This window comes from Fundulus heteroclitus, chromosome 19 (genome assembly GCF_011125445.2).
Source record: "Fundulus heteroclitus isolate FHET01 chromosome 19, MU-UCD_Fhet_4.1, whole genome shotgun sequence".
NCBI classification, from domain to species: domain Eukaryota; kingdom Metazoa; phylum Chordata; class Actinopteri; order Cyprinodontiformes; family Fundulidae; genus Fundulus; species Fundulus heteroclitus.
In genome coordinates, this window is record NC_046379.1 from 26,911,839 (window position 1) to 26,939,594 (window position 27,756).

Genomic DNA, 27,756 nt, shown 5'->3' on the forward strand with positions numbered 1-27,756 from the left:
CAAGTGGAGCAGTACAGCTTTTTGCCATAGTACGCCGCTTGATTTATGAATGTGAATAGTTTTATTATGATTCATGCAGAGAATATCTCAAATGATATGGACACTACAATGGGAAAGTAGGAGAGGTAAGGAAGAACAAGAATAAAAAAAAGAAAAGGTGAAAGAAAGAGAAGATAAAAGGAAGAGAATGATAAAACAATTATTGAAAAAAAAAAAACCATGTACTTCGTTTAATTGAAAATCTGCAGTTCCTATATTGTCCACGAGGGGCGCTGTGTTTTAATCAGCAGATGGTAGCACTGAGCTTCAGATGTGGAAAATTGATTTTAAATCATTTCATAATTTTTATCTGTTTGATGTATTTTGTCATGCAGGACAGTGTTTTTAAGTTCCAATAAATGTGAATAAATGTTTTTCAACATTGTACAATCACTGTGATCAGTTCTTATGCATAATGCACTTAAGTAAATGTTTAACTGAGTAAAAGTATTGTTGAAATTGCACATACTTTTCTTAAAAACGCTGAGGTTATTCATAATATATTGTGTAAAAGTGAAATTCATTTAATATAAAAATCAACAACAAGTCCACTTTTATTAGTTCTATTTAATCTTGCAGTGAGTTTACTCGTGGGGCCCTCTTGAGATCAGATTAAGCTGTATGCGGCCCCTAAACCAAAATGAGTTTACACCCCTGCCTTAGGGGATAAAGTGTGTTGGAAAATGGATGGATAGTTATCATTACCATCCAATTTTATTGGACCTTTAGTGCCAATCAGATCCTGGTTTATCCTATATCAAAGCAAAAGATTGCATAAAACATTGATCTTGGTGTGATGAAACTGACTTGTGGAGCATTCATGCTGATTATTGTTAAGCGTTCCTGCACACAAACCCTTTAAATGCCCCATACCATGATTATTGCTGCTTTGAATTTTCCTGTTCAAGATTGATCACAAAGATGATACATTATCTTGTTATCAAAGGAGTGGAGTGCGATTGGAGACATTAAAGCTTGGGTTCTAAGTTCACCTCTGATCTATCTCCTCCAAAACATGTGAGCAGTTGCTCTCAGGAAGGAGACGGCTTCACTCTCTCTCCTTATATTATTAATGCTAATGCTTGCATATTTTCTGTGTGGGACGGTAAATGTTTGTATTATGAGATGTTTGTGTTACGTCTACTTAATCAGCTGGTATAGCAGTGCGTGACGAGGGTGTGGGCTCAGATTTGGAGTAGACCAGGGCTGGGAGCAGAAGGGGGGCAGGCTGCGGCCTAGCCAAGGGTGTGATTACTTTATCTCTGTTCTGGTTCTCAAGAAAAGGCTGGAACTTGGTGGAATCACTGTTTCCTTTTATTTAATGAGTAACTGAGGGATCAGTTATAATTAAGAGACTGCAGGCTCTTTCATTCGTACACTGTCCAAGGTTGCCTGGCAGAGTATCAGAGATTTAGATAAAGTTTTAAACTAGGAGCCAGAACAACTTATATCTAAAAAGAAATAGTCCAATCAAATAGAATACAAAAGATGAGACGAATGTCAAAACCAGCAAAATACTGAGTGGAATGTGATGGAGACTGAATGATGATTACGTTCTCAGCAGATCTGGAAAGGTGAGGAGGGAGTCAGGAAGGGAAGGAGATGGGTCATGGATCACTTGAGAGTGACAAAATGAGATAATGTAATTTATACACACACCACATTTGTTTCCATGCGTGCTGAAAAGAAAGCTTATTAGGTTTGTCTAACCTTTCATTTTTCTGCCTTTTGCAGCAAGACTTGACAGCTGGACTTAACAGACATGGACCTGGGGTCTTGACCGTTGGACTGAGGAAGAGTCCTTGGTTTCAAAGAGTGGTAACATACAATCTGAAGACTACCAAACTCTGTCTACTTTCTGGGTATTTGGTTTGGGCCAGCAAAAACGTTCACAGTAAACGTAGAAGCAACGTTTAAATTATTAAAGCACATTCATTTTAACACCTCCAGACTAAGGGGGAAAAAAACTAAAGGAAGCTCAAGACTATAAGCTTAAAATTACAACTGAGAATGAATCCAAGAAAACAATGTCAGTGATAAATGCAGTTATGTTTTAACGGGGAAGCAAGTTGGAATGCAACCAAGTGAGCTCTACATTAATGAGACGTACAAAAAAAAGGCCAAATTATTAATAAACAGGTTAGATAACAGAAGGAGAGAGTGAAACCATCTGTACGGGTCTGTTAGGATGGTCCTTTGCGGCTGAGGCAGAGGAAAGGTGCAGACCCACTGGGTGTTTATTCACCAACATTGACAAGTACAGGTAGAAAACCCTGTTTCACATATAGTCACAGCAGCAGCTACAGCAACATCGTTAACCGGCAGCCTTATATAGCCCTATGCCCCCTCCCATCAACAGACCTACCATAAAACAAGGGAAATAAACATATATACACTAAAACATGCAAAGTAGCTAAAACACCCCATTTTGTTTATTATTATTCCTAAACATCTCAATTATTTTTTAAATTATAATAAACACTTAAGTGCACAATTTACTTCTCCCACTGAGCTATATAATACACTGGAGTGCTAATCGCCCGCTGTTAGAACAAATCGCTTTGAAGCCACCAGCCGCCATATTGGTACTCCCTATTTCCCTCCAGTAACTAGGGAATATGTGCGCTACAGCATCCAATAACGAGGATTTTCTCATGTTCAGGGGGGCTTAGAACTTTTAAAATGTCAAATGCCATATACTTTTATGTTATGTTCTAAAAATATCAAGTACTGAGAAAGTCATGTGCTGAAATATTTTTCATTTTTTTCATTTAAATATACATATATAACATTTATAAATATATAAATAACAATATACAAAAACATATTTACATATATGTATACATTTTTGTACAAAAATACATGTACAAATATTTATATACCTATACATATATGTATATTTAATATGAATAACATGTAAAATATTTCAGCACTTAATTTCCTAGTAGTTGATAGTTTTAATACATCCACTGATTGTAGAATTACCTATGAAACGTTTTCACTCAGCCAGAAAACTGATTGTTGTTGCAACCAAATCCTATGGCATTCTGTATGGCATTTTCTACTGATTCTCTAGGGAGTAGCAAGATGGCGGCCAGTGACTTCAGTTTTTCGGCAAAATCAGCACTCCAGTGTATTATATAGCTCAGTGACTTCTCCCCTTCAGTTCATAATGGACTCTTCAGGAACCTTTAAAAAGGGTGCTCAGGCCCCTGGGGAATCTTTTAACCTGAACACCCAGCAGAGGGAGAAACAGAGGTAAATCATTTGTACAACAATACACAAGAAAATAATCTCTTACCATTTCAAAGATTAGATTAGTCAATAATACCGGTACTTTATCCATTTGTTTGGTTTGTTAACAGGACAGGTCATCATCGGTACCAGCGGCAAAGAAGCTGCCTGGAAACACTCAAACTAAAAATAGAATACTTTAATCTCTCTCAGTGTAGTTTGTTTTGAACATTCAAAAATATTCAAAACAGCATTTTAAGTGTGCCAGAATAAGTAATGAAGATCTTCATTACAGGTTTTAATAAAAGAAAAGACATAAACTGACAAATAAACTCAGGACAAGGAGCAGCAGCGCCAGAGTAAAATATAACAAGAAGCAGGAAAAGAAACAGAGCGGCAGAAAGCATAAGTACAACGAAAAAAGACCAGTGAGGGGAACGAGAGAACCAGACGGAGGAGAAGGGCGGGGCAAGCAGGTGAGGGTATTCAGGTGAGAAATGAGCAACAGCTGAGAAGAGCCCAGAGCTGAAGGGGTGGGAGAATAATTAACAGGGAAAGACGAGGAGGAGAGCATCTAAAAGAACAAACCAAACGACCAAGAAAGCACCAAGAACCTAATCAACCATGAAGGAACTGTAATGGCAGCAACTGAAAAAAAAAACAAAAAAAAGCCGAAAAAACAAAAATCCAAACGCATCAGGATTTTTATTTTTAATTTTTTTTCCAGTGGATGTCATGTATTTAGTAACACCTGAAAACATCCCACTGAAAACCAACATTCATTTAACTCAGCATCAAGGTTCCTGTTGTTATCCTTGTTTCAGTGCAGCTACATCATTTAGTTTGAAGTCGTTCATCCTGAAACATCTCCACATTGCAAAAAGGGCCTCGCTCCCCCCAGCAGGCAGACACACCACGCCACATGTCCTGGGTCGCACGAGGCGTCGCTCAGCTGCACGACGAGACACACTGAGGCTGCCAAGTCAGCTGGGAACTTCTTCACAATGACAGCTGCTCTGAGGCAAACAGGCTCTCCGAGGTGAAGGGGGAACATAAACAAAAACTTTAAAGGAGGCCGGGAAGACATGTTGCACACACACACACACACACACACATCGGCATAAAAAAAATGAATGCTTCTTAGCCACACACACATCGTTTTTGCGAGTTGTGGTCTGTCTTATGATTCTAAGAGCGTGGACCAACAATATCAGCACTCTCTATCTGACAATGTGGTTGGTGTAATGTCATCAGGAGTTTGTCATGTGGGCAGTTATTATTGTAATTATTGGCGGAGGGCAAAAACCCTGCTTACCATTCAGTGTGTGCAGAGCTGGGGGCTTCAGGTCTGATACGGGATGCCACTGGAGTTTCTCTGTCATGAACACAGACTTGGTTTCTGTCTAACTGAGAAATCAAGGTATTTAAAAAGTTTTCTATTATCAAAAATGATCGCAGAAGTTGCAGCGTCATGTTTTTTTTTTTCTTTTTTTTAATGAGTGGGATGTTCCGTGCAATACAAGCAAAATATTGATGTGGATGGACGTATTCTTAAAAGTTCTGTTCTGCAATTCAAGAACATTGAAAGGTTCCTTGGTGTTTCGTGTGGAGACATGTTCCCCTTTGTTACCGTTTAATCCCCCACATGGGGTAACGTCCTTCACCACCGTATCACCCTGAAAGTATCAGCACACGTTCAGGGTGATGATGCAGAGCCGCACAGCCGTTGGGGAAGCCTTTTGTTTTGATTATGAGAACAACACCTGTCGGTCTTTATTTCTTGTCATTTCAATGATTATAGTTTACAGAAAATTAAAAAGAATCAACATTCAATTAGGATATTACGCACGAGCAATAAAAATGCTATTTTAAACAAAAATAGCATTGGAAAGTTTGTTCATTTCTATGAACTCAATACTTGGTTGGGGCTCCTTTTGCATGAATTCCTGCATCACAGGCTAATTGCATGGAGGCAATCAGCCTGTGGTTCTGCTGAGGTGTTCAGGGAGCTCAGGTTGCTGATAACTGTCCGCTCATCTTCATTTTTGGTGTCGGTGGCTCCCAGTTTTCTCTTGACAACACTCCGTAGATTTTCTATGGTCTTTAAGGTCAGGGCAGTTTGCAAGCCAATCAAGCACAGATGTATAGATGTAAAAGTACTGAGAGGTCCACCGGGGCGGAGTACATTGAAAACTTTGGTCAAGACCCTGGCAGCAGAGTTCAGCACAACCTTCAGACAGTCCAGTGATGCTTCCTTTTAGGCAGATGAATAATAAGATGCAATAACCCATACTTGAAGAAGCAAATCCATGAATAACAAGTTCCAGTTGTTTTCATGAGATAATACTGCTTAACTTAGCAATGTTTCAAAAGTGATAAAGACATGAGCGAAACCACAGACTGAACATGATCATCTAGAATGCAACTAGTCAGGATTGACCCCCGATAACTCGGCATAAGAGGCTAGAGGGCCAAGAGTAGGAATTTCAGTTTTTTCTTCATTAAGTAGAATAATTACAATTTTTAGCCATCATCCTTTCAACAAAGTTTAAGCACTTATGTAAGACATAGAGTTTCATTGTCTTTTAGTGCAATTTGTCAGTAACACTGACAGCATAAAGAACCCTCAGCATTATTCCATCACCATCATGCTTAACAGTTACTGAGGTTTAAAAGCCTCATCCTGACTTCTCTAAACATAAATAGAGGTTCAATCTTTGCCACATGTCCTTTAAAAAAATAGAAAAACATTGTGTGACCAGAAGTGTCAGCAGACCGTTTTGGGCCGGTGCAGTTGGTCAGCGCCCTCTCAGTTTATATGCTGATGATGTTAAACTGGTTTTACAGTGAACAGTGGCGCTTCTGTTTCAGCATCTTCCAGTTTATGACAGGCGGGAGCTGGGGTTCCTGTTTTTTTTCCCCCTAAATTTCTTGACCAGTTCCATCAATTCCTTCCATCTGAGAGAAAAGTTTGGATCAGATAAGTGGAGATTTGACAGCGTTGGGTGTTCCAACAGGACAATGATCAGAAGCACACAACAGAACTGGTTTTGAAATGGCTGAAACGGGCTAACATTAACCCCCTGGCACGGCCCAGACCTAAAATTTATAGAAAATGTATGAACTATGCTAAAACATCAAATCTATGATCAGCGGTGGGTAGTAACTGATTAAATTTGCTCAGTTACATTTACTTGAGTATCTTTTTGAGCAAAATGTACTTTTAGGAGTAGTTTGACTGCACTGTACTTTTTACTTGAGTCATATTATTACTTAAGTATTGCTACTCTTGAGAAAAATGTCTGACTACCCTATCTACTGTGAGTAACTTTGTGAAAAAAGAACATACTTGTTTTAACCCAAAATACAACAGAGACACAAACCTAGATTTAGGTTAAAGTGAGACTTTAACCTAGTGAGATTTTTAATGTTATTTTCTATCTGCTGAGCTCCGTGAGCCATTTGGAGGTCAAATAAACACACAGTGGCCAGTAGATATTGTTATTGAAAGTAGTTTGCACTGTTCTAACATACTGTATATACATTAACTGCTGTAGTATTGCTTTCAAGTTTAATGTTGAATTTTTTTTTTTTTAGAAGTGTTTCTTTAGTCTTTATTGTATATTTGTCTTTAAAATACCAAAATTCCCACATAACCTTGTATTTTTGTTTGTCCGATTACATCATTTTGAAATATTAAATCATCAGCTGTTATTAGTTGCTCAGCTATCAGTAGCCTTCTTAATGAATATTTTTTTTACTCTTACTTGAGTAATTTCTTGGTCGACAGTGTTTTACATTTGGTTGAGTAAAAAAATGTTGAAGTAGTGCTACTCTTACTTGAGTACAATTTTTGGCTACTCCACCCACCTCTGTCTATGATAGGAAACCAACCAATTTAAATCAACGTCACCCTGCTGACCAGAAGACAGGATTAAGCCTGAAGCTTGTTGATGGCAAAAAAAAAAAAAAAAAAAAAAAGAGCCTGGGGTTTTTCTGCAAGTTGCTAAGGCACATCTATATCTCAACACAGCCAAAACGTGTCTGATGTGGCTCGTGTGGGCAGTTGCTCAGGGCGGCATCAGAAACGGGACGCAAAGAGCGCCTCGTAAAAAGCATGACTCATCTCTCAGTTGCACCCCGAAGACGTTTTCTACTGCTTAGATGCAACGAATCTAGCGCCCCTTATTTTTTAAATGTCCGCTGCCTTCCGCTAAGAATAGAGAGAGAAGTTTGTGTGCTTTATATGGAACTTTGCTGCATTTCATCTCACCACAGCATCTTCATTTCACAGTTTAAACGGTTAATGCCGGAACCGACACTGTTTGACCCTGCGGTGCCTTTAGTATATTAGAGGAAACCTGTGCTGGTTTCAAACTTGGTCACTTATATTTCGTTTTTTAAAACGTATTCAAGTCATGCTCCAAATCAATGAGGTATAAACCTCTGGCTGGGGCTCCTTTTGCACGAATTCCTGCAAAATTCTTGGACAGAGGCCTTTGCTTCATTCGGATGTCTGACATGTTTTTACTTTCTAGGCAAGGAGCGGCGCTGGTTTTTTGTCGAAATAACGGAGAGAAAGGAAACATCACATCCTGCGTTCCAGCGCAGGCGTGTTATTGAGGTCTGTGCGCTTGCAGCCATGTGCTGAGAAGCTGCTGCTGCTGCTGCTCGAACTTCCTCGTCCTGCAGAAGGGAGGATGGAGGAGGCGTGACGTCGCTCTCCGCAGACAGGCCCACACGGTGGGTGCAAGGGGGGGAGAAGCGAGGCGGGGACGGACGCTGCATGCTGCCGCAGAGCACACGGAGCAGCCCAGGCTCAAAACAAACCGAGGCAACTTCCAGGGGGGGACGGCGGCCATAGCAATGCGGCACCGCCCGCGGACCCCGGCGCTGATGTGAGCGCGCGGCCGCTCGGAGCAGCAGGGAGGAAGCGGCGGACGCCACCGACTCTTCTACCGCGGCGGGGTCGCTCGCTCGCTCTGTCTGTCTGTCTGGAGAGAGGGGGACATGTCCTCCCTAACCGTAGAGGAGGACCAGAAGTGGGTACCGACGCACGTCCAGGTGACGGTGCTGAAAGGCAGGGGCTTGCGGGGCAAGGGCAAACACGGCACCAGCGATGTGTACACCATCATCCAGCTGGGGAAGGAGAAGTACTCCACCGGCGTGGCGGAGAAGACCACCGAGCCGGAGTGGAGGGAGGAGTGCTCGTTCGAGCTGCAGCCCGGCGTGCTGGAGAGCGGGTACCCGGCCGGGAGCGGCGAGCTCGTCCTCACCGTCATGCACCGGGCTCTGATCGGACTGGACGTGTTCCTCGGCCAGGCTGCGATCCAGCTGGATAAACTCTTCCATGAGCGTCGATACGTCAAAAACGAGTAAGTTCCGCCGCGGCGTGCGTCTGATTGTCCCGCGCGTGAGCGTGTGCTCCGCCGGCAGCTGCTAAGGTCCCTGTGAACGGCGCCTAGATGTGGTCTATGCGCCTCTTCTTCCTGTGTGTTCCAGCTCACTCAGCCTCATCGGGGTGTTTGTTTCTTTTGACACTTCGCTCCTTTCACTCGCTACATAGTTTGCTGTGGGACGTAAACAGAGCTGTCAAGTCTGGGATGCTGCATCAGGGCCCTGCAGACACACCCTCCCTCCTCTCAGATCCACCAAACTAAACTCTGAGGACATCCACCCCTTACACTCCCCCCTGAGGCTGAAGCCTACAACCCCTCCACTCAAAAAAAAAACTTCTAGAAACATCACCCATCCTACACAGATCTGGGTGGATTGTTGGGGGTTCTTCCCAATGGCTGAGCCATGTGGAGAGTATGCAGGAGGCGGATTAATGCTTGTCCCAAATCCAGGGATTAACCGAGAGCCTCCTGATCCCAAAGCTACACGGCGTTTTTAGCATTATGTTATTTTTTATAAAAGCCTCCTGAGCATAAAAAGAAGGGAAGGATGGACAGCTGATGAGCAGCAATCTCTCATGGGGCATTCAACAAACTCGTAGCGTATTTAATTGGGAAGTGACACGGTAGATAACAATCTGGAAAGTGTGACATTTAGCCCCCTTTGATATAATAATATCCTTAAATAAAATCAGAAGTCACCAGATGAGCATATAAATGTAGCCTATAAATGATGAAGAAGGTCAGATGAGACAGATTTTCTTGCCTACATGTAAATGGCACCGTGCGGTGTAAAGATGGGCGCCATATCTCACCGTCCCCATGGTGAAACATGGCAGCGGCGCCGTCATGCTGTGGCGAAATGTGAAAAGTTCACGGGCCGTGGGTTCTATTACAAGGTACAAAGCTTTTTCTCTAGTTCTCCATTCAACCTCTCCCGTAGTTAAAGTCATGAATCTGAGACGAAAGGGGCACCAGCCTCCTCCCTGTGACCCCGTGGTGGCTGTTCGCTCGAAGGTTGGATAGAGAGAGTCTGGGGTGATGCTGTGTCAGCAGGTTTGGTGACTTGGTACAGTCGGTGTCCGAGTGAACGAGCTGATCGTTGGCAACGCTTCTCACAGCCCGACGCGTCCGTGTTAATTACAAACAAGACCAAACAAAAGATCGGGGCTAAGGGGAACAACGTGATCCAGGAGTTGTGTTAGGTTGAGACAGATTGAGCGTAAACTCTTGTTGCATTAAAGAGTAGCCACCCGTTTAGAAACACAAGTGTCCTCTTCCTTTGTTCATTATCTTAGTTTCAGGGCGACTCTAAGCTTGACCTGTCCTCCACTGACAAAGTGCCTTGCTCAAGTTTTTATCCCCCTTTAACGGTTTGTCTCACATTTTAACCGCAAGCAGATTTATGTATTTTACCACGATTTTGTGTAATAGACCAACACAAAAGTAGAGCATATAGTTCTGAAGCAGAAGGAAAAAGATAACCAGCTTTAAAAACCGCTTTAAAAATCTTGCATTTCTACTTCGTAGAACACATTTTTTTGCTGTAATTACAGCTGTGGGCCTTTATGGTTTACCTGACTCCGCCAGATAGATTTGCTCCGCATATCCATCTGGAAACCTTCCGTTGAAGTAATTTTGGGAAGGGGCGAAAATACTGGTTAGCTGATTGGCCTATGTTGGTGATAGACGGGCCAAATGAACCAATCAGATTCGTCGTCGCTCTGTTACGAGCGACGACGAAAACACAACCACAAGCCAAGCTACTCTTGCTGCTGCAGGTAAAGGCTCATTAACTCAGCAAAGAAATACTCTGTAATTCCGATAAAACTTGCTCGATAGCCACGCTAACGCTAGTTTCATCGGCTGAAGCCGCCATGTTGTTAAGACTGAACTGACGCGCTTCCCGTTGCGTCACACCTCAACCCGCCTCAAAGCCAACGCTGATTGGACGTTCGTTTGGTGAACGGCTCCAAATTTTCTTCAACGGAGAGTAGCCAGACTGATCTGCGAGTGAAACCTTGAAAGCTCGCGAGATCAGGATGGTCTCACGAGGCTACTTTATGGTACGGTCCTACCAGATTTTTGTCCATTCCTTTTTCAAAATAAGAGCGTCTCTGGACATCAACTTTGAAGCGTTCATTTAGGTCAGACCGCATTTGGCTGCGATGACGGCCACGTCTCTCCGTCCGCTTTACAAGTCTAAACTTTGTTTGCTCATTCTTATTTGCACATAGCCAAAGCTCAGTCACATGGGATGGGTAATGGTTTGTAAAAATCCATTTTTGTTCTTGCAACCGCTGATGAATTGGATCTGGGTTTGGGTTTGGGTTTAGAACTGCCCATTACAACATGAAAAAGCTTTCGTCTAAACAACTCCACTGTAGCTCTGGCTGTGTGTTTAGGTGCCGTTGACCGGCTGGAAGGTGAGCCTTCCGCCCAGTTTCAGGTCTTCTACAGCCTCTAAGCCAGCTCCGCAGAGCTCTGCTAGTGAACTCGTACTGGAGCGAGGCGTGTTGAAGCAGAGATGAATCTAAAAGTTGCAGGACGCCGGCCCTTGAGGACTGGAGTTGGAGACCGCTGCTCCAAAAGGTTTTCTTTCAGGGCTGCTCTTTATTTAGCTCCATCCCTCGCTCCATTTCACACTGACCCCCTTCCCTGTCCCTGCAGAATAAAAGTGTCCCTGCAGCATAGCGCTACCACCACCTTCAGTCCCATGATGTGTTCAGATTGCTCCTCCATACACAGCGTTTCACAGAAAGGCCCAAAAGTCCAATTTTGATGTCATGTTAAACATGTTCTTTGTCCACAGCATTTTTTAGTTGTTGCACTCCACAAATATGGTGCACATCACTAATAGTTGTCCAGTCAACAGATTTCCCCCTCCTGAGCTATGGATCTTTGCAGCTCACCCACAGCTACCATGGGCCTCCAAACTACCTGTCAGTTTAGGTGGACCCTTGTGCATTGGTATATTTGCAGCTGTCTTGTTTGATATTTAGATTATGAATTGAACAATGCTCTATGAGATATTGAAATCTTTGCAAATAGTTTAATAACTTAACCATGGTTGAAACGTCTTCGCCACTTTATCCCCACCCTGTCTATTTGATAAAAATCTGAGTGTGAAACCGTTTAAGGGGTATGACTTTTTTTTTTTTTTTTGCAGGGCACTGTACATACACTTTGCACATATTGTAGGATCTTGTTACTTTTTACGTTGGACTGCTGTCTCTGCTTTTCTCTATTGCGCTTTTAGTTATAGCCTTGAAGTTTGTTCTAGGAGCAGGGCATGAACTAAATGTGCCTCAAATGAAATGCTAAAGACTAGATGCATTATTTTGAAACTGTCATGGAGAAAAGTTTTTACATTTAGGAAAGTATTCTTGTTGAGGGTGAATTTGGACAGGACATGTGGCCCAAAGTGTCCAGTTTTCAGTTTATTTGTCTGGGTGAAATAAAGACATTTACTGGTCAACCTTTTAACAGCTATAATACAAAAATCTCAGTGAATGGCCTGTTTTTGGATGGAGTGCCTCTCAATGTGCCTCGACTTTACAGAAATTAGAGACTCAAGCTGAATTTGGAAGCAATCATGTTGCAAGTTCAACTCAGGTCGCGATTCCAATTACTTTATCTAGATTTAAAAAAATAAGCAAACTGGTGATTACATTTTAAGTTTTATTGATATTATCTAATAACTGCTTTTAGGATTTTCTTTATGCTCTTTCAAAACAAAATAGGAATTTCAGGAATGGATTTGCTATCTCATTAATGCTAACTTTTGCATTGCCAACTTGTACCTTGTTCTGCAGGACCGATAAAATAGTGAAGTCATAACCCCCAATATTAAAAACGACATACTTTTTATGTGATATTAGCTCTGAGGTTAATTGACTATTAGAAATAAATACATTTCTAAAATATCACTATCATTAATAGGTCCTTGCCCTTACATCATTCTGTTAGCAAGATAACACCCTGAAAATTAAGTTCTAAGGACATATATCCTATTACAATTTTTTTGTTTTCCATACATAATTAGTTATGTTTCAAACTATAACATGCAAAAGAGATCAGTGTAATCATTTTGTAAGTGCTGTGCAGACATTAGCTTTAGTCTCAGACTTTGATTAGAATATCTAATCATGGAACAAGATATGGGTAGGCTTTGAAATTCATTAAGACAGTACACACATGTAGGCTACTCTATTGGTCAGTTCATGGGACCTTCTTTTGCAACCAGTGTTTCAAACTTGATTTCCAATATTTAATTTGCCTACTTACTTTTGCAAATGGGACAGTGTAATTTTCTTTCTTTCTTTTTTTTTTACTACTTGTAATACATAATGTGCCACAATGCTTAGAGAAGTGTGTGAGAAGTAGCTGTTAAAAATGTTTTTTTATTAGTAATTAATATTGTAACATTTGTATTTCTTTTTTCAGTTTTTACTGAAGTAGATGCTACCTAGAAACTGGATTATTGTAATTTTTGTTGTCCATATTGCTCAGCTCTACTCGGATATTTCTAACTCAAAAAAACATGTAAACATATTACTACATAAATGCATAAATAGCTTAAGATCTTTCCCTGTTAGGCTAGAAATATTAAACATTATGTAATAAGACCGGGATTTAAAAATTAGCTAACTCTGAAAAGCTTGCTGTCTCACACTGATGGGAGCACGTCACATTTGTAGGTATTTGTTGGTCCAAAATGACCACTGGCTGTTGGTACATTACTGAAATACTTAGTGTAATAAAATTCCGACATACGTAGAAATAGATGACATCCTTTGCTCAAAATAAGAATTGTTATACTACCAAAGAGTTTGTACTCTAGTCCAAAATAAGCTATTTGCAGGTTATAGAAAACCCTTGACTAGTTAACTGATAGTTTTTGTTATTGAATTAGCCTTTTGACTTGACTTTTTGAACCGACTATGCCAAAACTCACACCCTCCATGAGGATGTTTCTTGTCCACTTTAAAAACTGACAACTTCTAGCAATCTTCTGAATTCTAAATGTAGTCTGATGAAATGAAAGTGTTTATGGGATTTTAATATTTAATATCCAGCAGCAGGAGGCTGCTTAGGGCTAATGAAGTTTGATCAAGGGTAGTTTCTCATATTTCATAAGAATCAGTTGACCCAAATAAAAAAAAAAATAGACTTAAAATGGAAATTGTAATTAACAATCCCCAGAAAATAATATACAATTAATTTATGCATGACTTCAGAGCATTTTTATATTAAATTAGTATAATTTTTTACTATTCAGCAAAATGGAATGGTGGTGTGCTGTGCATGGGCATGGGAGGACTGATGAAATAAGGGGACAAAATGGCAACGTGTGGGGACGAAACGGGGAATACAAACTGCTGAAGTGACCCAAAACATTTTGAACCGACTGTTCAGATGCGCTAGTTACCCTAACTTTGTAATTTCTGCGTCAGTCCATCCATTTGTCCTTTTGTAATGTTAGAAAGTAAACACTAAAACAGTCTTGCATTTATGGGCTGCTCTAAAAGAAGGAACGCTTCTAGGTTTGTTGTATGAACTTCTCTTAATTTTGCAGACTTTAGAAAATTACATGTTTATTTTACTTCTGACTTAAGAAAGAAGAATAAAGTGCACTAATAATCAGTCAGATTTTCCGGTTTAGGTGAATAAAATTAGACGAAACAACAGTAAATCATCTGAGAGTATCTTCATCTGTGCAGACAGAGCTTTTGCAGAGCATAGGATGACATTAAGTCATCTCAGGGAGCTGTGATGCTTGGTATGTTGGACAATATTGTACAGTGCTAACAGTCAACCAATTGCATGTCTTTCAAACACATCCAATGATTGATGAAAGCTCTGATTGTAAAGCATATAACTTGACCGGTATTTGACAAAAGTCATCATATTGTGGTTGAATATTGCATTGATGATATCCCCTAAGTTGCACCATCTTGATGACCTTAGAACTCGCTTAAAGCTTTAGCCATAAAGGTCTTTATCAGTATAGACATGAAAGACAGTTAAAATCCATCTACTGGTCAGATATATTATTGATAAGCAGAGTATGAATGCATATCCTCTAAAATATTAGAGCCCACCAAATGCCGCATCTCACCAGTTCATTGCTATTGCAGTATTACACATATCACATTTGCTATGGATATTGAGATTGGACGTATTGTGCAGCTCTCATCCAAAATAATCTGTTAGCAATTTCAGGCAGTTGAATACGCCACTCTGAACAGAAGATTTTATTTTAAGAACCGAGCATTTTCCCATCCGAAAGAACGTTCAGGCAGAAAAATGAAGACACCGTTATGTGTGTAATTTGCAACTAATTAGACGAAAAGATGGCTTTTTATCCATTCTACTGGGTCTCTCTTTGTCAAACTAGTTGCATACTTCTCCAAACTGCTCATGTGCCATCTGTACTCACTTGTAGGTATCATGACATCGTGTCATCCAACAAATTTTCCTCAGGTTTCTTAATTAGGCAATGTTCTAAACTTTCATCAACTACCACGGATAGCTCATACAAATGTAAATAGATCTAAAAGGATGTGTTTATAATTGTTTTTAACTGATAGTAAAACTAATAACTTAAAGGAGAGGATTATTTAAAAGGAAAGAGGGGGACACAGAAAGCCTGTCCCCCAATGCTCCATTTTTATAATTGTGAGAAAACTGGATAAACACCAGCATTTAATGGTTTCTCCTCCGGTCATGCTCCATATATCAAGAATGTATGAAAGGTTGACTTGCTAGACTTTGTAACAGATGAGCAGGCCGTTCATGCGGTTTTTGTGCGAGCTGGCCCACAACTTTCTCGGTAAAAACAACAAAACTCCATAAAACTCAACCACCGCCCCACTTTTCAGTTCAATAATTAAAGATAGAACAACAGATGGGTGGGTGTGACAAGAAATATTGTTATGTTGAGTTACTGGCGTAGAACAGATTACTGGAACGGTGGGCGTCGGGTGAATTCCCCTGCAGGGTCTAGTAGGAGGAAGCTATGCAGAACTAAACCAGATCAACAAACGTTGCAAAGCAAAGGCAATTCTGCTGTTCTTTTCTGTTGAATGTGGCAAACGGTTTTCTTTCATAATCAATTTGATATCATTTATGTGATTTATAGGATCATTTCAAATATCGTTATCATCATCACCCTAATGTGTGGCAGGTCAGGAAGTATTTATTGTACTAGAAGGTGGATCCTAGCGTATGCCAGTGTATGCTACACATTCCTACAGTTGCACCCCTTTATGTTCACATTTTGTCAGATTTCACATAGTTAAGCACTGCAGTATGGAGTGCACCTGTCAGCTGGTCCCTCCACCTGAGCTGTGGCTCTCTGCACCTCCTCTAGATGTTACCATTGACCTCTTGGCTGCTTCTGTGATTAATCTTCTCTTTGTCTAGCCTGTCAGTTTAGGTTGACGGCCATAAGATCCACTTGAGCCACCCTCTGTCTAATTTCAGATTAAACTGAACTGCCCTTCATTCTGAAGCCTGGGATATTGTTCTATAAGCTAAACCTGCTTTAAACTTCCCCACAGCTTTATCCCACGTATCTTGTTTGATCCACGTCACAGCTATGCAAATTTATCGCATACATTCCCATTTAAATAAATTGCTGTTTGTGGTTGTAACATTACAAATTGTAAGAATGTTTAAGAGGTCGGAATACTTCTCCAAGACACTGGCCACTACCAAAGCTTTGTTTCCTTTGCATCTCTGTCTCAGTCTCCCATGCCCTGCTCCCTCATAGTAAGCACACTCGTGATGTTGCGTAAGACCTTGGAAGTGAACATCTGCTTGCTGAGTAAGGCAGAACGTGTGTGTGTGTGTGTCCTGGTTATGTGCATCCAGATAAATCCCCTGCCAAAGAAGGACAGCCTTTCAGTACCTATAGCCTGGACAAAATGCATAATAATGGACATTACAGGTTATATAAGCTTGTGACCTAAAAAATCAACCCAGTTTATATTAATGCTTCTCTGATGTTTTTTTTAAAAGCCTTTTATTAAGTATAAGATTAACTCTAGCCATCGTTAGATAGAAAGGAGCACAACGTTTCACTCATGCTACAAAGTTGTATTCTTTATCAGACGTGGATATTTTGCATTACAAATCTCTTTTGCCCTCATTTGGATTTAACAGTAAATTATAAAAAGGATCTAAAATAATTTTCGGTTCTGTATATAATTCCATTTTGAGAGTATTTATCAAGAAGGCTGAGTTATCTACTCCTTACAATTTCCATTACAGGCGGAATGGTTCATAAAAAAAGAAAAATGTTTAATTATGTAGCATTCAGTTTGAGATCTGTTATCAATTTAGAGTAATGCAGCCCGGTTTTGACCAGTCCATATATTTCAGGTTTTTTATTATTTTTATCTTTTATCTTATTTTATTTTTTTTAGAAGTTGCCCACAAAGGCTAACCAACATTGACAATGCTTCAATTCAATTCAATTTTATTTATATTGCACCAATTCACAACACGTCTTCTCAAGGCACTTTACAAAGTAAAATTCAATCAAAACATACAGATTAGTCAAAAAGTTTCCTTTCTGAGGAAACCCAGCAGATTGCATGAAATCTTCACAAGCAGCATTCAGTCCTCCTGAAAGAGCGTAGAGCCACAGGGAGAGTCGTCTGTATTGTCCGTGGCTTTGCAGCAATCCCTCATACTGAGCATGCATGAAGCGACAGTGGAGAGGAAAACTCCCCTTTAACAGGCCGACTGGGAAGACAGAGACACAAAAAATACAGAAGCAAACATCAATCCAGGAATCCTTTCTATGTTATAGGGTAATAGCAGGTGATCTGCCCCCCCTGGATGATGTAACAGCTAACAGAACACCAGACCAGGTGTACCTACTATGAAGAGAAAAGAAGACTCAGAGAACATAAAGTTAAAAGTTAAAATAACAACTAATAATGCAAATTGGATAACAGTAGTAGAACTCAGCAGAGTGAGAGAAATAGATCTTGATGTCCTCCAGCAGCCCAAGCCTATAGCAGCATAACTACAGAGGTAGCTCAGGATAACCTAAGCCACTCTAACTAGAAGCTTTGTCAAAAAGGTTCGGTGTAGAATGTTGACAGGAACTTAATGCCGATTCTCAGATCAGGCTTCATTTGAGCAGAAGTGCCGTAGAGTTTTAATATATTGGTTTAAAACCAAATCAAACTAACTTAATCTTAATCTTTTGAGCTGTTCCATCTTTAGAAAGGAAACATGGAGTTTACAGACTATACCAATGTGGCCTACTTAAGGCATGTACACTATTGCTCTGTGCAATTAACGTGTGCTGGAAATCTCATCAGTTACAGCTTGTCTCTTTCTGTTTCTTTTTTATAGACTGACTATTGTTTCAGAAGAATACCCAGCCATAGTCGGAACGCTCTTATCTTGTCAAAGAAATGATTGTACATGTCAGCATAGAAACTGTGACATCGCTTTATACACTGCGGTTTTTGAACCTTTTAAACTTGACTTGTTTGAACCATGTATTTATTTTTGGGACGATGAGTGGTCGCATTTGGACCATTTAGCAGGGGAGGGATTAGTCAAACAGCAGCTAAACAGCAGGAGCAACATCGAGGGCTGCTGCACGTTTTGTTGTATTAAAAGCATTTTTCTTTGCGTACATGGCAACTCTTCTAGCAGATGCACTAAATATAATTTTCTTCTTGTAAATGATGATAATTTGAGCTGTGTACATTTTCTTTCTCCAGGTTTCTGTGCGCACTGCAGAAAAAAAAAAGTAGAATATAAGTTCCTTGAGTCAAACCGCTTTAATAGCCTCTTAATAATCCTGTAAATCAAGCTTGAAAGGAATCTCCCTGCAGTTTATTGTTCTCGCTTGTGTATCACATCATAAATGATCCCTTCTGGTCTTTTATTTATTTATCTTTTTAATGAAGCTAATCAGTCTTGCACAATGGATCCTCAGATACATTTTTGCATTCTCATTGCTAAACTGCTAAATACTCCTTTGGATACATCTTCATTAGAAATGATGTCTTACTTGATAAATTCCCACAGAGTTCATACTTTCTGATGTAAACTCTAAAAGGAATTTCTCTGCTGAACCTTGTTGCTACTTTTGTAGAATTCTGCTTCTACTTTGTAACAGTTTACTTATTGAGTTGGACTGTTTTTGTGTTAGTCTTCAGACTTCAGAATATGTGACATTCAAGCCTAAAAAATATGATACTTTACTAACAATGCATCTGAACACCGTGTTCACAAAGTTTCTTAGATGATGGGACCTTATATGATTCAAACTGGGTCTTCTAGTCTTTCAGCGGTGATATTTATTACACCCTACGTAAGTTCACACTTACACTTTTACAGTTTTTTTGTTCTTTAATTTTTTTTTAAACTCTTAGCTTTGTTAAACATTCATCATGTATAGCTAGTTTTCATATTAGGAAAGGATTTATAACACATAATATTTTACAAAGTTACAGGTTTATTTAAAACGTTGACTATTCACATAACACCATATATTGTGATAGATTAGATTAGATTAGATTCAATTTTTTGTCATTACACAGGTACAGGTACAAGGCAAGGAAATGCAGTTTAGGTCTAACCAGAAGTGCAATAGCAGCAATGGATAGGTTGGGATGTGAAGCTTGTCACCATATTTTTTTTTTATTTGATTCCATACTGGTTTAGCCTATTTAACAACTATCTTAGGGTTCTTTTTTTCTAGGAGCAATTTATATTTCTATTGACTAAACTGGGTCTCCGTTGCTGGCATTCTGTCTGTGATGTCAGTTACAACCAGGGAGTTGGCTGTCGAGCTGCACAAACATGTTTCTAAAAGCCAGTTTTTAAAAATGATTCTGCTTTAAGGTACACAGCTTGTATACTTGCATTATAGGCTGTTGGCAATATAAGAATGATCTAATGAATCTTGTTTTTGTTTTTCTTGACGATCCAAGGGTTTTTAACTTTTTAAAATGATGTTCACTGTAAAAGAGAGACTGTATTAGGTGCTGCAGCTTGTCATTAAAATTAGCATCAAATTTTTGATCCATGAGGCGGGAAAATTCTTGCTTCACAAAGTTTTGTTGGTGTACAATCACCCAATGTTGTATTGGAATGTGTTACGAGTCAGTGAGTCAAAACAGAGAGCAGACGCGCTGACGTTAGGCTAGCTCCTTAGCAAACTGCGCAGCATACGGACATCATCCATCTGAGCATGATAGGAGTTTATCGAAGACTGGGACGCAGCAAATATCTGATGATGAATTACTTGGATTAGTATCTGTATCTTTCTGTTACCAGCCTTCTATCTGTATCGACTTCAGTTCACCGGAATATCCATTTCATCCTCGTGTTTGTCGGACAGTGTGTGCTTTTAAATACGGTGATTGTGTGAGGGTGTGTGAGATTGAAGGAGGAAGGTTTGAGCTGAGGTCAGCGCTCATCACATCCAGATGTGGAATGTGCTGTGAATATCAAAGCCATGTTCCAAGTCCTACCCACAGTCCTCCTTGAGGGTTGGTAGGCCGAAAAAATGTAAGTGAAAGTATGCACTTGGTAACTCTAATGAAGTAGGCCAACTTAATTCCCTCTTCTTCTTTTTTTTTTTTAGGGATCAAGATATTACTTTTACATCTAGCTAAAAGCCCACTCTCAGTTAAGGATTTTAGATGTTAATTTGTTGCATCTTGCCTTATATGTGGTACATTTTCTGTGAAAGGTTTTTAAGGTTTAATGTAGAACTTTAGCATAAACTGAGACTCCACTTGTGTTATACTGCCCACCTGGCATGGCTGGAAAAAAAGGGAGCAGTTTTAGTTGGAAAATATCTCTGTAGATCAGGGAGAAGAGACGATGGGGAGGGGATGTCGAGCTGGATTTGGGTGGAGTGTTGTGATTTCCTGTTTTTTTTTTTTTTTTTTTTTTGTTAGATGGGAGAGCAGATATGCCGTCACGGTGTGCAGCTCCCTGGAATGGGATCGTTGGCCTATTGCACGCCTGTTAAAACTGACTACCGCTAATTCCAAAAATTGCTGGCGCACACGTATTTCTGTAAGTGTTTAATCAAAGTATTTACAACCTAAACCATACTGTGGCGGGACCGCAGTTTCTGTGTGGGATGCTGCTTTATGGATCCTTTCTTTGGCAACACGCTGCTCTGTATGTTCGCTTCAGTTCCGAATGTGAGCCGCTGTCTTTGGTCTCTGTTGGAATAACTGTATTCATGCCTCTCCTCTGTGATATTATGTTCACATTTTGTTATTGTCAGGCTTACTCATGCATCACATTAACTACAGAGGTTCAGCCGTAAATAGCCCTTTATCTTGTGTGCGTCATCTCACAAAGGAGAAGTAACACATTACTATTTCGAGTCAGATAATCTATTTATCTTTTACATCTATACTGTCAATTTGAAGTCAATTTGGTTTAAAGTTCAGTTGAGTTTAATTCCGTTTATTAATGATTGTGATTTATTATATGTGCAGCTCTAAGTTTATATTAGGAAGGTACAATATATCAGCATTAAAACTGGTATCAGCCGATGTCAGTCAATAACGTATCGGTATAGGCCCGACAGGTGAAAGTGGGCATAGCGATGCATCGTTTATTGGCCGTAACAGCAATATTGATATCAGATACTGATTTTTGGTCCAAATTTTCACATCGCTGGATCTCTGGTTTGTTTTTGAAATAGTCTTTTAGTGCTGAGAGGAAGCTCTGAAGCAGATGCTAACCTTAGCAGTTAGTCGCAGGGTTCTCTTGGTGCTAACAAATTGTCCGTCACTCAGTCCTGTTTGTCTTTATTTATCGAGTATTCATGACACTGCAAAACAAACGATTTAAAAAGGGGCGGTGGAGGCTTCTCCAGTGCCTTCATAACCAGTTATTGCTGATTGAGATAATAAAAGGCGGGTTAGCACACTCAACACAATGTGGCAACTCGAGAACTACTTGCTTTTAAGCTTCAAAATAAGAGTCAATGCAGCGTGTCAAGCTTAAAACACTCCCCTTCACGTCTGTGGCTTATAACACTCATCAGAAGAAGTGAAATGCTGACAGTAACTAGCAAGCTCTCTACAGGACACACTTTAATCAGAAATAAGACAGGGTTCTAATGCAACGAGATGTCTTGACTACAAATAAACAAGCGGGTTTTATTCTAATCCTTTTCAATCCATTTATTTCAGTCACAACTGCATTATTTTCAAATATCAAATAAGATATTTATTTGATATTTGAAAATATCTTATTAAAATTAGTGTTGCACCGATGCCATTTTTTGGCCCCGATACCCGATACCTGGCTGTGCAGTATTGGCCGATACCATACGATACCATCTGTTTGAAATTCATGTGTGTGTGTGTGTGTGTGTGTGTGTGTGTGTGTATATGAAGAACTGCATGCTACTTAGAGTAGTAGAACTTTTTATTGCCTACCTGGAATGGGTGACAATAGTTGAATAAACTTTTGGCTCTCAAAGGCCAAAATAGTGCAACATTTGTGAAATTATAATATGTAAATAGCAGTGCGACAGTAAGACAGTAAAATTACATTAATAATTGAATAATCTCTTTTAAACCCTGAGTTTTGACTCTCAAATGCCAAAATAGTGCAACTTTCATGAACTTATATAACATGTATAATACTAGTCAGGAGAGAGAAGGCTGCGTTCAAGTGACATACAAACATCAAAATGGTATCGGTGCCTATTTGTTGGTATTTGTCAATACCGATACCACATTTTAGTGCTGGATCGGGGCCCCGTCTGATCCTGGTATCGGTATCGGTGCAACACTAATTAAAATGCAAGTTCATGTAATATGTCCCAGGGTAGTAAAACGCCGTTGGAACATTTAGCTTAACTCTGGTGTAATCCGCAGCCTTAGCAGACGCATGGCGACAGTGGAGTGAAACAACTCGTAACAGGAAGAAATATCCAGCAATTTAATAACAAAATCCAGATGTAGAAAAAAAAAACGTGTTAGTTATTGAATGCCAACGACTAGAGATGAGCATTTTAAAACTTTCTTAATGAAGAGTTTTCTAAATTACAATAGGACATCGGTGTAAATGTAGCGGCAGTGAGTTTCTTTTTGTATATGTGGTGGTATGCAAGGGAAATCCCTTACATAGCTCCTTGATCCTGGATTTGGAAGGTCTACCCCACCTTGGGTGCAGGGAGTTGGCTGATGTGTCCGGAGGAGGAGGACTGATGCTATTGTTGGAACACTGATGTGAAACTCGAGTCCTCTTACACAAGCAGGCCTCTGAGTTACTCAGAGTGCCTGCACAGAAATCTGCCTCAAATGCCTCCAAATGTAAAACAAAAAAAAAAAAAAAACAGGAAGGTTCAGAGCTGGTGGTGTGTAGCTTCATAATCCAAGGGCAGGCTTTATGTTAATGAAATGCTACATAATAAATACCATCTATCTGAATTCAACAAACTCAGTCCATGCCAGGTTGATTTAGGACTTTTTGTACTTGCTTTATGGGAGTGTCCCTTCTTAAGTGTTTATTTGTCTGGAAGAAATCTGGGTCTGTTAATGAGCGCGCGCTCATGTGCCTTTTGTTGTCACTGTGAAGCCGCAAAAAATCCGACACATTCCTCTCTCTTCTGTTTGCTCGGCTCCACCTGCTCGTCGCATTGTGATTCTCGGTGGTGGACTGCAGGGAGATTGTTTGCTGCCTGTTTTCTCTGGCTCGCTTCATGGGTGTTACCGTGTTTAAGGGCTGAGCCTGAGGTCAGTGGCAGGATGATGAGAATTGCATAACAGCCTGCGCAGTCAATGATGTGACCTCCTTTATTTTTCTCTTCCCTGCAGCCTGCAATTCAGCCAGTCTTTTTGCTGTGGCAGGGACTCCCCTACCACCACCACCACCACCAACCCGTAATCACATTAAAACAGAACAGGGCCTGTAAATAAGACGGTCTGCGATTTGTCTTGGTCTGCAGCCACCATCAAATTAGACTTTCGTTTCGCTAAAGAGATTTTCTTTCGTTTTTTGTCCACACAGGGGGCAGCTAAGAACTGTCTAAAAGATCTGTACTGTTGACGACTGCAAACAAAGTAAACATTATCTTCATGCAAGCATCCATGTATACATTTTTGTATAAAGTAATATATGCAGTGTAATACAAGCGAATTGTACAGTGAAGATAACATGAGACATGAGAAATGTTGAAGCGGAGATATGTACTTTCCTCACGAAACTAAACAATAAGCTGGAAATGTAACAACAAAAATAGAAAAAGTTTGACTCTCTTCTCCAATGCTGGCAGTTTTAATAAAGCTTTTCCATATATTGAAACAGATGCATATTGGCAATCTGTGGCAAGTCTGCAGGAGTGAATTCATCAGATCAATGGGGCAGTTGCTGTTCTCAAGGTGTACTATTGCTTTAAAAAGTCACAGATTCAGAAGCATCAAAAATTTCCATCCTAAATTTTAAAATCGTCTTAAGGGGAACATGCATGGGATTTCTGAGTTGCGCCGTGCCTTTAAAACACATCGGACGCCTTCTGCTAGACTTCGCTGAAACAGATCAGATCACCATTTCTGTTGATTTTAGCCAAATACAGTTATCTAATTATTCTAGCAGGTGGCAGACCCTCCAAAAAAGAAGCATAAATATGCAATTTAATGTGTTAAAATTACTAGCTAAGTATTTCTTCTAGATACTATCTCCATATGAAACTTGAAAAGAAATCCAGTCTCTAGTTGTGGATCAATTTTTCTTGAGAAATCAGTTGCGTAGAGCGTTATCTTTTTTGGCATCGTCGTTATAAAGTGGAGTTTAAGGATCATGTACCTGTGAATATTTTTCTGCCTCAAATGTAAGTTGTACTGTAGCACAACCAGAAATGGCGCTACATTACAACCGTAGAAGAAGAACTGCCAAAGCAGTGCAGAAAAGGAGCTGCTATCGGGGCCAGAATTTGGCGGCGTTTTTGTTTAGGTTCAGAAGCATCGATGGTCCCGAATCCACTTTTTAAAGGTAGCTGCAATACATGTGATACGTTGTGATAGAATGTTTGTTTTCTGTAAAAGCTTGGAGCACGTGAGACAGACCGATTTGAATAAACTAGAAAAAGGCGCAGGCCAAGCCCTTGCATCAATATATACTGGTCTTTTTAAAAGTTGCTGTTTTCAATGGCACCAAAACAAATACTACTACCCTTCCCCTTGCTTACCAGAAAGACACATTCGGCTGCTAGGAAATATTACTGGTCATGAAAGTCATGCAATGTGAGAATGGTTATAACTAATGTGACATTTTCATTTCAATGATTCAAAAGCAAGATGGAAGTTTGGAATTGAGAGGAAATCCAGTCGGATCAAATATTAGTCATATGGAATGGCAGGATGTGATGAAACACTCACTAATAAGGCTACGGCCCAATTCCGTAAAATTTGTTCCACTTCCATATGTGGTACTAATTCTGATACGTATCGGATATTTTTTAGAGAGTCCAGAGTGTGAACGGTCATGTAGCATTTTATCCGTCTTTCACGTCACTTTCCTGTCTCTTACTACACATCCACACTAGGGGTGTGCAAAATAATCATCATGACGATGCATCGCGATTCTAATTTTCGCGATCTACTGCATCGATTCTTGATGCCAAGTATTGATTATTAATTTAAAAAAATGAATAAATAAAATTGCATGAATGGTTGGCGAACATCAGCCAAAAACAAGTGGAATACAACTTAATTGGTTTAAAGGACCATGGAGGCCATGTAAACGGCACTGATTATCCTTATTTTGTTATTTTAAGTTTTATAAATCCTAAGCACTTTTTGTCAGTGTGTCCACCCCAGTATCAGTAATATTTGTTTCCATGGCAATGCCTCCACAAATCGTTTCAATAAATACAGCTATGTATGAATTCAGTTGCTTTCAGTTATGTATCAGTTGAAGACACTATCCAGATCATACACAGCCATTCAGCCACTGGGAATGGCTGTATTTATTTCTAACAGTGTTCAGTGAAAATATCCCAATGCATCGCGATAATTCAAGTATCGTGATGCATCATGATAGAATGGCATTGTGGCATGTGATTCGAGTCTAATCGTGACTTATTTGGCAATACACACCCCTAATCCACACACATTAGTAGCAGCTAGCGCTCCATAAAAGACCGTTGTTAATAGCTGTGCTGCTTTCTACTTATCTTAGCACATACGTGTCTCTTTTAGGCACGGATTAATAAAGTTTAATAAATAAATTAATAAAGTTTCTCTGATTCTGATACTTCGTCTTGCTATGATAAGGTCTTGATATTGTCGGCTCCTATTGCGCAACAGCTTTCTAATAATAAGGAGAGACTCTGGCTGGTATCCGCGTTTGGTACGTTTTTTAAGATTTTATTTTATTTTTTTAAGGAAACATTATTGAACATTCCCAGAAACAATTACATTAACCATTACTTCCTTAAACATTGCGCTGTTGTGTGATTTCCCTGTTATCTGCGCTTATGGATCGCTTTGTGGCCTTGAACCATTCAGACAGCAGTCTGGTGACGGTCACATTTAATAGTAGTGTGAACGGCCACCTCAAAAAAATTGGATTTTAGCAAAAAAATCAGCATTGAACATAAAGGCCTGTTGTGTGAACGTAGCCTAAGACGAGAAAAGAATATGACACTGGATGCCCAGCACTGGCTGGATGTTGTCTTTTCACTGGAGATCCTGGGATAAATATTTCAGCCAGGTATAAAATAAAAACATTTTTCTCAAAGACATTAAGCAAATTCCAGTCCCCAAGAGCTAATGACCTGCATGTTTTCCATCCTTGCTCAGCACATCTGATACAGTTGAAGTGCTCATTATTGTGCCTCTGCAGAACATGATGATATTCTGAGGAGGCAATACTGCCATTCACTCAGCTTTGTAGGAGCCAGGATACATCTAAGATATACAGGACAGCAGCATGGGGGAATGAATTGGCCTCCCCTGCTCTGTTACTGGATGACTTCTTATTTTAAATCAAGTAAATCTAAGGTCTGCAATAGACTGGCGACCTGTCCGGGATGTACCCGGCCTCTCGCCCATTGACAGCTGGAGATAGGCACCAGCACCCCTCATGACCCCACAAGGGATAAACGTGTTAGAAAATGAATGGATGGATAAATCTAAAGTACATTTATTGACTAAAATGTAGCACAATGTATCGACTGAAACTGTACTAAAACTAACATGATGTGAGGTGCCCAAAATTTGGCTAAAATTTAAAGAGCCTTACTAAAACAAAATTGTCATGTTTTTGTCAAGAGCAGATAGTCTGATCAGTTTGCTGGACTCAGTGTGTCTCTAGTTAAAGGTATAATACTCTGCTTAATAAGCATGTTAATTGAAAAACTATTTAAAGTAATGTTTTTATTCTATATTTATGCCTAAGTCATATAAAAAAATAACTAGTAGATGCTCCAGGTATCTTTTAGTATTATAATGGCTAATTAGTGTGGCATATTTTAGCAGGAGCATTAACCGTTACTTTTGTAAATATTGTGACACCATCCACATTTTCACTGTATCTTATTGTACCGTGGAAATCTCTCACCTGTGGGTGTTTTGATGGATAGTGTGTCTTGGCCTTATTACATTTTCTGCCTCGCGGTGCTTTGCATCATCTTACTGTCGAGTTACAAAGTAAAGAGAAAAGGAACCTTTGAAAGGGAAGTGAAGAAGCTATCTGGTATCTCAGATGGCGAAGGTGCGAGGTTCCTTTCTCAGATCACACGCTGCACATCAATACGTTTGTGGCAGACTGCGTTTTCTTTCTTGTCAGGGTTTTTTTTAATGTTTCGTCTTGGATATGAAAGCGTGTGTTTTGTTTCCCGAGAATGACATTTAGGTTTTCTTTATACCCCAGCAGAAAAGCTCACTTGTTGCAGTAGGCTTTGAAACTCAGAGCATCCTGTTTTTATAGTTACTGCTGCAAGACTGAGTTTCACAACAGCAGAACGCAGGATTGCACCTATTTAAGATCACAGGTCATCGTCCACAATGTTTGGCAAAGACTCAATGTCTTGCAAAAGTATCCACACCCCTTGAATCTTTAAGCA

At 39.9% G+C, this 27,756-nt stretch overlaps 1 protein-coding gene across 4 annotated transcripts in view; it reads left to right on the forward strand.

Annotated features, from left to right (window-relative positions):
• The first annotated feature begins 7,403 nt into the window (after nt 1–7,403).
• Nucleotides 7,404–27,756, forward strand: part of rab11fip5a (RAB11 family interacting protein 5a (class I)) — a 39,672-nt gene continuing 19,319 nt past the window's right edge. The window contains exon 1 of one of the 4 annotated variants that reach the window (XM_012872136.3): nt 7,404–8,648. In XM_012872136.3, the coding sequence (XP_012727590.2) occupies nt 8,284–8,648 (365 nt within the window). In that variant the 5' untranslated portion in view covers nt 7,404–8,283. The remainder of the gene's footprint in view (nt 8,649–27,756) is intronic. The other 3 variants (XM_012872135.3, XM_012872137.3, XM_012872138.3) reach the window with 3 other exon arrangements.